The sequence below is a fragment of the Takifugu rubripes genome, chromosome 7 (genome assembly GCF_901000725.2).
Source record: "Takifugu rubripes chromosome 7, fTakRub1.2, whole genome shotgun sequence".
Taxonomy (NCBI): Eukaryota; Metazoa; Chordata; class Actinopteri; order Tetraodontiformes; family Tetraodontidae; genus Takifugu; species Takifugu rubripes.
This window is the reverse complement of record NC_042291.1, coordinates 1,625,182-1,638,338: the sequence shown is the minus strand read 5'-3', so window position 1 is coordinate 1,638,338 and position 13,157 is coordinate 1,625,182. Positions and strand designations below refer to the sequence as shown.

At 42.4% G+C, this 13,157-nt stretch overlaps 1 protein-coding gene across 1 annotated transcript; it reads left to right on the top strand.

Moving 5' to 3' along the window:
• The first annotated feature begins 3,751 nt into the window (after positions 1-3,751).
• On the top strand, positions 3,752-6,262 carry utp11 (UTP11 small subunit processome component). Its single transcript, XM_003965637.3, has 8 exons — positions 3,752-3,952; positions 4,123-4,184; positions 4,270-4,372; positions 4,485-4,601; positions 4,809-4,902; positions 4,988-5,118; positions 5,380-5,490; positions 5,595-6,262. The coding sequence occupies exons 1-8, from the start codon at positions 3,893-3,895 to the stop codon at positions 5,676-5,678; spliced, it is 762 nt and encodes a 253-aa protein (XP_003965686.1). The 5' UTR covers positions 3,752-3,892; the 3' UTR covers positions 5,679-6,262.
• The last annotated feature ends 6,895 nt before the right edge of the window (positions 6,263-13,157 follow it).

Here is a 13,157-nt window from a genome sequence, read left to right as displayed (position 1 = left end):
CGAGATCCCGCCCCCCACCAAAAAGTAGTCCTCCCTCCTTTCAAGCAACTTCAACCGATTCTCTGCAAGACAGCGAAACAGGGGGACACCTCTGTGGAGATAGAAGAGCTGAAATAATGCTGCTCATTTTCATTCTCCCGGGTAGGAATATCAGAGATCTTGAGACCCTGAAAGCCCTCGAATCAATCACAGTAATGGTATTTTCCTCGGAAATATACTCTAATATACATGGCTGATGCATCTGTCAGGTTATTCTAATAATTAACTGAGAAATAAAAGGTCATTTCAAGCACACAGATTTTAGTAGTAGCGGACTTAAAAAAAACAAAGAAAATCGGGCAGCGGGGACTGGGCTGAGAAGTGGAGGGTTCGAATCCCAGTGTGGACAAAACACGGAAGGAGTTCAAGTAGTAGGGGAAGGTGCCAGAAAACCTATAGAGCACAGCCTAGAAACCCTTAAGCAAGGTATTAGACCCAAAAATGCTCACCTTTGATGTGATGAACTGGCAACTCATCCAGGGGTAGACCCTGCCCTCACCCATATGTGCACCCTCCACATGACCCAGAAAGGGATAAAGTGGTCAGAAAGACGAGACAAACCAAGTATTAATTCAGACTTACTAAACAAAATGATACATTAATAAAGAAGATGAGGAAGTGCTGTCCACAAAACAGCCACTATGCAGCCAAACTGCAGCCAGTGACCCAGCTCAGGAAGTTCTTGCTTCTCTTAACCACCTGGAACAAACAGCAACTTGAAAACAAACTGCCTTTGTAACCTCTACTCCCCCCCCCCCCCCCCCCCCCCCCCCCCCCCCCCCCCCATCCGTGTTCCTGCAAATGTTAAAACAAAAGGTATCATGTCATTTCTGCACTTTATGTTTTAGGAAAAGCAAAAAGGAGGGAGGGCACACATATGGGTGAAGGCAGGGTCCACCCCTGGATGGGTCTCCAGTCCATCAAGGGGCCCCATATGAGCATTTGTGGGTTCAGTATCTTACTCAAGGCTACCTTGGCAGTGCTCCAGAGGTGTTTGGTACTTTCTCCTGCTACCAGAACACCTTCCATGTTTTGTCTGTATCAGGTCTTGAACCAGGAACCCTCAGCTCAGTCCCCAACAGACTGACCTACCACCACCCTTGGAAATAAAATATTTTATGTAAATGACACCACTGCTTTTATAGCATTTGCAGGGATAAGGTGAAACTGTCTGCTGCAGTTATGTAAGACAACATGGGTTTTACTCTAAGCCGAGCAGTGATTGAGTAAATCTGTTAAAAGAGCATGAATGCACAAAATGCATTTGCAAGGTGTATTTGGGTGATAAAGAAAAGCATTTTGGATGAGGTAAAACAGCGAAACCATCCCAACAAAGGTGATACAGAGCATTTAAAATCCATCTGTCTAAAGTGAATAGCGTGTGCATTTAAAACAAATATTTGTACTGTTAGACAATGATGCGCATTAAATTCTTCCATTCTGGTGGCTGAAGACTTCACAATTTGGGGCCCCACCAGGTGTTCCTTGTTCACCTCCCCCACTGCTTTTTAGGTTAAACTGGACAGACTCCTGCACCATATAAACTAACAGATCTTCAGGTTTTAATTTGACATTTTTGCTCTGATCTTTGTCCTCATCCTCGACCTTTGACCTAAACTCCTTTGCCCCAGGTATGACAAAAACAGAACGGATGTCAAGTATCAAAGCATGGATTAAAATAAAAGGTCAATTCATCATAATCACCCCTAAAAAGTGTCTATCAACCCTCTTCAGATCGTCCATAAACAACAAACAGAAATGCAAATAACTGCATTAAATCTAATCAGTACAGTTTCACTAGCATTGCCTGCCATCTGCCCCCTGTGGGATTTGGACAGGTGGTACATCTACAAAGTTCGCCGGAGATTCCTCAAATGTAGCTAGTAAAGATCTTCCCCCTGTCATGCTTTTTTTCTGGCTGAAAGCATTAATTTAAATAAAGAAAAACAAAAAAATAACCACTTATATTTACTCTCAATTTTCAATCTATTTGCACACAACAAATGATATAATTCTAAATTCCATATGCTGTTCTCTGGCTTTCTGTGTTGTTTATGTTGTTGGGTTTAACAAGATGCATCTAAATAAACACAGAGAAGGGACTTCTGACTCATGCATTTTTCAACTGGGCTGGGCCAGCAGCGTGCCTGCTGCAGCTGAGGACCAACCACGATCTGTGGAGACATACCAAAGTTGTGAGCTCAGCTCAAGTGCAGCAATCTTACAATATATCAGCGGTGCTATTTTTGCAGGACCGTATCAGAAAAGCAAATGGATTTGCATTTGCTCCACAAGGGTATTCGATCTTTGCTGAGCCACAACAAATGTTCTGCTCTTGCATTAGCGGGTCCCCATCCACTGGTTTCCAAAGCATCTGTACCCCTACCTTGATTCAGCAAGCATTTCCCTTAGCATTTATTTTGGTAAATGCTCCAGTGGAGTAATGGACAATAAATTCAGATGTTTTGATATTTAATGTAAAAAACCTGTTCAAATGATTCCTGGATGAGGTGGGCTATGATCTGATCCCTTCACAAGAACCGAGTCCTTTGGTCATGAGACCGATAACAAGCCCGTGACATAATGTGGAAACACTGATCCCATTCATAGCTACAATCACCCACAAAACATTCTGCATGCTGTGCAAATCTCACACATGTAAAACAAATTCCTTGTGGTCGGTGGGGGCATAGAGAGCTGCCATAAGTGGAATATCACCCCATCTTACAACTTGGCAGCCTGGTTTAGACTGTGGGCCTGGTGCCGTTGTGGTTTGTCTATCATATAACCAAAATATCATTCTAGGAATTAGATATTATTTTCGCTTATCTTTAATCACTTTTGGTCTTTCAAATAGGGACAAACCATCAGCACTAGATGCTTATAGGTATGAAAAAATTATCCAGTGGTCTGGAACCCCAGGAGAAATATCCAATAAATGTCGACATTGGAAAAACATAAACATGTTACCAATGAGTGTTAGCAGCGTATTCTGGCCCATATAAGTACTCATTATAATGACCAAAACAATTTAGTATATAACAGCAAAGCCACAATGAACTGAGTCAGCAACATTGTGATAACCCTCACTCCATTTGATGCTGATACTATGCCAAGCCTCACTTCTAATAATTGTAAATGGAAGAGCTCTTTCTTGGATAAATATGTTAATATAAAGCCTATTTTAGTTGATAAAACATATAATCTTGATTATTCCAATTAAAGTTAGGTATTACTGAGCATTCAAACATTGAAAAACATTATTCAAACATTAATATATATATATATATATTATTAATATATATATATATATATATATATATATATATATATATATATATATATATATATATATATATATATATATAATTAATATATTAATGCTTATATATATATATACTTTAAACTACTGACGAAACAGCTTTGTATTGTGACCTTTAATATGTAACACTAATTTTACACCTCAGGTGATTTATATATTCTACATTTACGTCAGAAAAAGTAAAATGTTTACAACAGCCTCATCTAGTGGCTATTTTCGCATCTACACTACATTTCATGGAGAATTTAAAGCGCAAAAAACCCCGATTTTATCTATAATTCGAAATTATAATCTGTAAACCGTTTAGAAATAATACAATTTCCTGAGGCTATTGTTTAAGTTTATAACGATTTTTTTTTAGTCAAGGATTTGCAGACCGGAAATAGCTGAACGGAACGGAAGTTAAAACCCACGTGTTCAGACCGAGGAAGCGAATGTGTTAAAATAATATACAACACAAGTGTTGTTTCTTTTCAGCAGACGGTTATATCTTTTTTATTTACCCGCTTACGCATTCGGCCTATATTTAAAATGTCATCTTTCAGAAAGGCGTTGAAATCCCAACAGAGAAACCACCATGAAAGATCTCAGGTGATTATCTTAGTCTTATATTTGCTTTTACAATAGCGCTTTCGCAGAGCTAAGCGTTTATTATTTTTTTAAACCAACGTTACACTTTTGTTTATGTTATTTCAAGGTATAAGTGAAATACGACACAAAATCATAGACATGTGCAATTTATGTTTCTGTTTTTGTGTCAGCCGGGTTTCAGGAAAAATTTGGGTTTGTTGGAGAAGAAGAAGGACTACAAACTCCGAGCAGAGTGAGATTCGATATTCAATCAGCTTTTTTTTGTACAAAAATTATATTAAAAAGCACTCAATTCTGCCTACCTTGGTGTTTCCCAGTGACTACCACAAGAAACAAAACACGCTTGCTGCTCTCCGGAAGAAAGCTCTGGATAAGAACCCAGATGAGTTTTACTTTAATATGATCAGCTCTCAGCTGCAGGTAAGATCTTTTAAACATTCTTTAGCAAAACACCCAACAAAACCCCCAAAAGATACCAACTGGAACAGCTTATTATTGAGTATCGATGCAGCATATTGTGTCATGATGACAGGATGGAGTTCACGTAGCAAAAAAGGACAAAGAGGAGATGATGACTGAGGAGCAGAAGAAAGTGATGAGGACCCAGGACATCAAATATGTGGAGATGAAACGGGTCGCAGAGGCAAAAGTGAGTTCTAAAGTCCCTGTAACAAATTCAAAACAGAGAACGTGCACGCTGGCGTACTCAACAAGGAAGCTAAATACCATAACCTCCACTACTCGTATCACAGTCTGTGATTTTTGGGAGGACCTGATGGACCTCATCCAGGTCCTTATCGAGAACTGAAGTGACAGATGCAGTGGCTGTCAGTCATTATTGGTCATTTACTTTCAGAAAATAGAGAGGTTAAAGGGTGAGCTCCATCTTTTGGATGCTGATGGAAAACAAAACAACAAGCACACATTTTTTGTGGATTCAGCAAAAGAAGGTAAATTTCCTGTCTCTGAGAATTTTGATTGATATGGGCGACATCAGTTCAAACAAGTCTGTTCTTGTTCTGTCTGTCTTCCCAGTGCAGAATTTTGACCTGGCCAATCAGTTGCAAACTGCACCAGAGTTGGTGAATCGAGTGTACAACAGACCCACTCTGGAGACTCTGGAGAGGAAGAGTGTGCAGGGAGACCTAAACCCACACAGTATTATGGTATGTTTGTGCATGTTGGCTTTTAATATGAAACTGGACATGTCTTTTTTTTTGTTAATTCTTTGTTAATTCCTCAAGTATAAATCATCCAATTTAAAAATTCTAGTTGAAATGGTTTTCTAATATTATGGTGATATTATAATTGTCCTTGTCTGCCATTCCTAATTTCATTTAAAAAAAAAAAAAAAAATTAACAATTGACTCAGTTACAAAACAAATTGGTGATGAATTCCTTGTGTTTTGTCCTATTTTTGACTGTAGAAGCTGGCAAGAATAAGAAAACACCAGTATAAGATTCTTTCCCAGAGAATTGATCGAGAAAAGAAAATGTTTGTTATCGCGCAGAAGATCCAAACCCGGAAGGATCTGCAGGTGAGGAGACGATGACAGAGGCATTTTAGTTTTACATTCCACCGTCAGCATTGCTCTCATATCAAACCACAGAATAAACAACAAGATATCTTTATCCACAACAGGATAAGAATAAAAAGGTAAAGGTCAAAAAGGAAACCCAAACCACTGCAGCTATCTACAAGTTTGAGGCCAAAAGAAAACGCTGAGAGATGGACAGCAGGGGGAACGAATCACCAACTTTCCTATTGAGTATAATGGACAATCCAATGTTCATTCAACTATCCACAGACACAAATTAATAATCTTCCCTTCAGTTGTTTGTGCAGCAATTGACCTTTGTATGGATACTTATCAGCAGATTATAGTTTCTTTCAAGTAAATAAAAGTTAACAGATCTATGTTGATATTTGGATTTGTATATTTGATCTTGAGTGTGGGGGCGTTGGTTTTAATAAATTGAGTTTAGCATATTTATATAATCTTGAAATTAATCTGAAAGTTTACTTTTCAGACGCCACTTCCTGCCTTCACCACTAGGTGGCATTGGTGTTCCTTATTAGCGACGACGCTCGTCACCAACGTGAAGAAGACCAGTTCTAACATGTTCTGTCATGAACTCCTCAGTGGTGATTTGACTGCGTAAAATGTTCACCCACGTTTCAGATTGTCAAATCCCTGACTCTGTGTTTGCTTAAAACCTGTTTTATTGGGCCAAAGAATGATCTTGCAGCTTACTTGGACCTAGTCAAGCTGAAATAAATTAAAATGAATAAGTTATTTAAACCAAAAAGCTGCAGTGCACCAGTAGTAACATGGTTGCAACACACTTTCCTGATGCTTGTTTTCAATTCACTTTATATGCATTCCTTTGCCAAAAAGTACAGTAAACACTCCAAAAAATCCATTTTATCCATATCACAGCTGTGACTACTAAAATTAAAAATAATTTAGGTCCCGGTAAGCATTGATCGTAATGTTACCATTCTCATTGCTTGCTGATGATCTCATTTTAATCAAAATTACCCATTATTCATTTTATTATTTGCAGCTGTGGCTGTGCAAACAATACAGTACTTTTGCTAAAAGCCCCCCTGAAGAGCTAAATATAAGTGCTCAACTAATAATGTTCATTTAATTATTTGTTGAGGTGTGTTCCAATTAGATTTTTGTTAAAATAAAATTGCCCTTTGTCATATAGGAAATCCATGTTCATAATGGCTCTTCTTGAGGCAGCTAAGTAAATTTAAACACCCGTTTCTGTTTCTTGTCTTTCCTATTGCAGGTATAAAGGTTAATTCTCTATCTTCACTGTAAGACCTCTTCTTATTTGACTGAAATTTACCTTAAAACCAACTCATATTTTGTTTTTTTCCACTTTTTTGTGGAGGCGTCAAAGTGAGAAGGTACCAACTTTATCTGTGGCGCCCTCATCCAATTATAAAATCGACTGAAAATCTTAACGGCCAGCAACAGATTTCAGTAGTGACCCAGGTTTGATTGATCACCGCGATGGCAGCAGTTTCATAAACAGGCCCCATCCATCAGTCTCCCCTGGTAGAGAGTAGAGGGGGGGGGCAGGAAGAGAGGAAGCCAGCAAAAAATGTCACCGGATGTAATGAGAGATGGGGGACCTGAGGTGTCTTGGCCCTAACACTGATGACCAGGGTTGGCCATCATTTGGACCAGTTTATCTACTTTAAAACTGTTATATATGGCATATTTTCATTTAAAACGTAGCTGTTTAGCAACGGAGCATACTGTTGCTGTCGATCATGCAAGTTTAACATGTGACTGACAAGTTCAGTGGCATTTCAACTGTTGTGTGCAGTTTAAGAATGAGGCTGTCCTCCTTCCCCACGCTGTCCTCCCACCCTCGCTGCCCTCCGCTACTACGTCAAACTGTGAAGAGAGCGTGTCTGTATGGAGACCCTAAGGGCCCAGCATCCATAAGCGGAGGGGGTGGAGGTCATTGAGGAGAGCCCAGGGGTCAGAACAGTATGTGCGCAGTTCCGGGACCCCATTCTGACTGTAACCCAGGCACAGACAAGCCACTGTTCTTCCTCAAGCTCTCCTTTCATTCCCCCACAGCAACGGGACGCTTACACTGAGGGTGCTCAGGGGTGGGCAGGGGGCGACTTTCTGATTTTAATGATATAGACAGGCATTTTTCTATTGTCAAAAAGGCCTCATAATTCATTTGACGACTCGCACAGGGCCGCCGTATCCCCCATCTCATGTCAGTGACCCCAGAGGTTTGCTACGAACGGTCACTTTTGGAATGAGGGGAGGCAGAAGTGGAGGGCTGTGTGGCAGTCACACAGCTGCAGGGTATGACATTCAGCCTCAGATTTGGTAAGGGAGAGTAAAAATGCAGCCTGGTTAAAAACTACTGCATACAATGATTCCTTATTTGACCAGTTCAGTTGGGGGGGGGGGGGCAAGTCCAGTTTCTCTATTATGCATTTTAAATGTTGGAACTATGCTAATCTAAACCATGTGTTGTTTATTTTAATAGACACATTACCACTGTCTTTCAGTGCACTAATGACAGAACGTGAGGTTAACATAATAGAATCCAAGAGACCAGTGCTGGGATTATTAAGCAATATTAAAGATCTAAGTCACGTTATAACATGTGCAATTAGCCTTTCTTCATGGTAATCCATGTCAAGACCAAACCTGTTTGACTGAATTATGTCTCGAATTGCAGACTCATTTTAACGCGGCAAAGGCGATAAACCCCCAGCAGTAAAGGGGATCAGAGCTGCGACATAGCTCAGTGCAAAGAAACGCCTTTGTTTGAATGCCCCCCCCCCCCCCCCCCCCCCCCCCCCCCCCCCCCCCCCCCCCCCCCCCCCGGATAAATGAATCAGATGAAATCTAAAATATACACTCATAATCTTTAAATGAAGGCCTCAGAAGTTTCAGACACGCATATATTCGAACACTAAATGCATGAAACGTGCAAACATCCTCATACATCTGTATCATCTTAAAGTGGCACTTTTCCTCTGAAACCCACAAGTGCCCCCACCTGCCTTGTTTGGCATCACGGCGCCGCTCCGCTCTGAAACCGGTGCATATGGCTGGGGTTAGGATTAAGGACAATACTAATCAATCCCCTCCTCCTCCATGATGGAGAACTGGTGACGGAGAGGTTGAGAGAGAAGCGAGACGTTGCCTTGGGGGGGTGAGTGTTAGGAGGGTGATGCCAGGGGTGGGTGGGGGATCAGAGGTAGTCTTTAGGATCCCTCTCTCCTTTAAGTTGAAGCTGGTTGTCATGGGGTGTTTGAAGTACTGGATAGAAAGGAGGGACACAAACTGGGGAGAAGAGGAGGGGGGGTGTTTGGTTGGCGTGCAGGCAGAGTCCCTCTCCATGCCAGGGGGAAGACATCTGAAGGAAAATCTTTATAGCTTTGACAGTGCCCCTGACGTTTGTGTGTGGTTTTGTGCACGGCCGTGTGCGTATGTGTGTATGTTAGCCTGTTTGTGTGTGTGTGTGCCTCCGTTGAACGTCTGGCTCATACGTTGAGGTGGGGATCACAGTGCCCCCTTTTTAAATTGCCACTAATGAGCCCTGTCTGGCGAGAGGTACTCGAATTGATTAAATTTGCATGGGAGCCTAAATCATAGCAGGGGCCGCAAACTTGTGCCCCATCACCCACCCACCTCTAGGTACACGCACACATGCACACATCCATTCTTCCTCTGGTCTATCCTGTCCCTATCTGAAGGTAGTGTGCGTGTGTGTGTGTGTGTGTGTGTTGAACAGGCCGTGGAGGACACCCATCTGCCCCGGTATTACTGTCAGTCTATCATTCAGGAGGATGCCAGTCGCACGCCTCAGGGACGTGTTCATTACGCCTTAACTAGAGGATCTGTCCTTGTCGCCAAGCCTCCTCGTGTCATTGTCTGCCCGAGATTGCGTGTATATTTATGCACGTGTCTGCTTGCATCACAATTGAAGGCAGCCAGATCTTTGTATTGCCCGTGCAGCGCTGTAACGTTCAGGTATTTTGTCTTTTTTTATCACAACTCTATGTTGGGGGGAAAAAAAACCCTACTCCGCTCCATGAATGCACTTTTTTGTTGTTGCTTACCTCGCTAACAGCAACAATGCATGATGAGCACTATTTTAGAGAGCTGCCGAATGAATATGTGTCTATGCGTGTGCGCGCGCGTGCGTGTGTGTGGTTAGCCTGTGTGATTGCAGTAATCAGATGGAGGTGTTAATCAGAGTTTGTTCGTCAGTGGCCTGATGAGGGGCGATGAGGGCCACTGATTGCAATGCGATGCTTCAATCGGCCCCTCTGCCAACTACAGAGACGACAACCCCCCCTCCCCACCCCACCCCACCCCACCCACACACACACCCCGACCCACCCACGCACACTTTTAGAACGCCTTAGACGATGTAAACAAACAAGTAAAGCATCACGTTTCTCTTTATATTAAAGTGCATCACTGTGAAGCTCCCGACTCAATTATTATTAACAAGGATGTTTTCATTCCAGTGAACATAATGAAGCACTTTGACACCAGGGGATATACCACTATATCACTATTTAGGTGTCAGTGTCACCCCTAGTGAAGAGCAGAGGGTATGGGATGGGGGTGGGATGTGTGTGCCGGGGTTAGGGGGTAGAAAAGATGCAGTTGAGAAAAAAGATTGGGGGTGGGGATGTAAATGGGACATCATGGTTTATGGTCTTGTCTTGTCACAGACAGGCTTTCATTAGATCTTTTCCCTTTCTTTGCTGTTTTTTTTTTAATTTTTGTAATTTTTTTCGAGGGGGGTTCGCTGATGCTATTATGGCTGCCTCATCAGCCAAGTCCCTACAAGGGCTGATACAAATTAATTAACCTAATTAGGGGCTGCGATTGCGGGTGTGATTATAGGGGCTGGAATGGGAGGGAGGGATGGAGGGATAAGGCAGAAAGGGATGTTCAGAGAGGTGGGGGTGCGCTTGCAGCGAGGGCCCAGGCGGTGATAAGCTGGGAGGTGTGGGAGAGGAGCCAAGATGCTCTGCATGGCTAATGAGCGAGGCCAGCATCTCTTTTTCCAACCCTTTCATTGTTCCAGGTTTTAAATGTTAACTCTAGTGACGCTTCATTTCCTTCCCCATTCATACATTCATATTTTGTTCTCGCTATAAAAAAATCTGCTGAATTTTTAGTCCTTTTTCATTTTGCCGTTGATTTTCACGAAGTTTTTAGACGTGGAATCAGCCCGATGCACCTGTTGCACTAGAGTTCCAACCTTAGCCAGGTTAACTGTATTCCAACCAATTTGACTGTCATTTAGGGTCACGATTAACATTTGCACCTTCATTTTGGTCAATGGAAGAATTCCGGATTGCTCTTGAAGGCTGTTTTCTCCTTCTTGTTGTTCACTGCTCAAGAGAAGAGCAGGAAATACCCTGTGGGAATGCAGCGTCTGGCACACACATGCATACTTGTACAGTACAAGCTCACACAAGATTCTCACCCTCTCATATGCACAACCAATCACCACTCAGCACACAGACGTGCACATACTCTCTGCCTCTCTCTCTCTGCTTCCCCTTACGCACAAATACTCCCGGGGAGCAATATTTAAATCTCCTATTTGTATTGGAAACAGAATAAAGATATTCTTGAGACCGAAGCAAAATGTGTTTTCTTGCCAGCATCAGCAATTCTAATGTTTCTAATGAGCCGGAGAAGTGGAGTGACTGGGAGCGGTTATGTATCAGTAAATTAAAAAATAATCCTAATTTAAAAGAAGCAAATGAAGGAGTTCCTCAGAAGTGCATGTTGGAGTATTTCACCCTCCAGAATAAGCAGGCAGCTGTGCCAGTGGAATTCAACGACTGCACTGTGCCATACTCAGCTGGCGCTGGATTATGCCGCTCTGTCTCTCTTCTCTCTTTCTTTCCCTGTCTTTTTCCCCATTTGTTCGCCCTTCCTCTCATTTACTTCCTCTGTACAATTAGGAAGCCACTACCTGACGGCGATGTGGAGCTGCTCCTACCACCTTCCTGTTTTTTACTCCAAAAATTCCAAATCATACATTGTTGCATAGCTCCTCCTTTAGGAGTTAGAGTAAGGAGTAAAGCTTAATCACTGACCAATCAGTCAATCCATTTTCTCAGGCGTTCCGTTCCTCCTACAAGCTCGGGCCCTCTACCAGTTACTAGAGAGTTGGAGGAGCCCGCGCAGCTTCTTAGCTGTTGCTAGCACTCGCCATGCTTGGGGGTCACAGCCCCAAATGCTGTGATGACATCACTGATGTCTTCAGTGCCCACAATCCTGTTCACTTGTTCTCTCAGACTCTAAAATGTATCCACTTTCCCATTTCCTTCTTCTTGATTGCCATCCCTTGGAAATATATTGCTTAGCTTATTAGCGCCATGGCTAAGCCTGACTTTGAAGCCTTGTTTCAGCAAGAAAACGTAAAGGGGTCATGACAGCCCCGACCACAATATAATGGTTAAAGTTAGGGTTTCTGAACTCTCGCATGAAATCCAGGAAATTGTTGCTTATATTTATAAATATTTTTGCGAGCTGCTGTGAATGATGTTTTTAGTTGTGACAGACTTACTGTATTTTTTAATTCGGTAATCATAGCTGCTCAAATTGGGGATAACGAAGCATTTGTATTCCATATGCATGAGGTGTTACCAGATAGATACTCAAGAGTGTGTGTACACAAAGAAGTGATTACTCAGGCCTTTGAGTCGTGCCTGTCTCTTGGCTCTACTCTCACCTCACTGATAAGCCGGAGTCTTGTCAGAGGAAAGGTAAATACGGCACTTAAGGATTCCTCTCCTATTTTGTAGTCACAGTTACGCTATAATTAAAGGCAGACAGAGAGAGAGAGAGGGCAAGAGAGTGATAGTACTGCACTAAGCAGATAATGTCAGAAGGACAGCCAGGTAGAGCTGCTAGAAGATGTTGGGAAGATATCTGTACTCTGTCTGGTGCATTTATGGGCAGGAAACACCAGACTATACAGTAATAGCTTAGGCATGCATGCCTGTAGACTCCCATGCACTACGCAGGCTAAATGTTTGTTTGTGTGTGTGTGTGTGTGTGTGTGTTTCTGTGTGTTGGACGCTTTACATTGCTCTCTGCAGCTGTAGCGAGGCTGCTATCAGATATTTATATGCGGCTCATGAATATGGATGCGGGAGCAAGATGGGACTGATGTTTGTCCTCTAAGAGGGGATGAAAGGAGAATGTGCTTCTCTCCCTGAGAGCCCCAGTCAGGGCCTCTCATACAGCAGGGGATGGGAGTAAGTGTTGGTGGCTCAACACAGATGGTAAAATGTAATAAAATGTGATTTGGGTGATTAAGACAAACAGATCCCTTCATGCATTTCTGAATATAAAACTGAAGTACTCCTATTAGCACTCTCACCAATTTGACTGTGGATTCTGGGCGCCTCCTTAACGGTCCTTTTCTACCTTTCCTTATCAGTTATGAACAATTACTGTAGGTTAGGTAAAATAGTCTTTTCCGGCAGCAAAAAAAGCAAATGTTCTTAGCCACTGACTGAGTGAAAAACTACGGTCCTTGTCTGGAGTGGTCACTCTAATTTGCAGCAGCAAACGTTTGGTCAGGGACGTGCTCTGACCTAAGTGTTCATAGTTGAGGTCAAAACATTGAGAGACGGGATCAGAGGATTGCGGGTGCAGGGACA

Coding starts and splice junctions, on each gene's coding strand:
- utp11 (XM_003965637.3), top strand. CDS start 3,893: ATGTCATCTTTCAGAAAGGCGTTGAAATCCCAACAGAGAAACCACCAT. Junction 4,602..4,808: donor AACGGGTCGCAGAGGCAAAA/GTGAGTTCTAAA, acceptor ATTTACTTTCAG/AAAATAGAGAGGTTAAAGGG. Junction 5,119..5,379: donor TAAACCCACACAGTATTATG/GTATGTTTGTGC, acceptor TTTTGACTGTAG/AAGCTGGCAAGAATAAGAAA.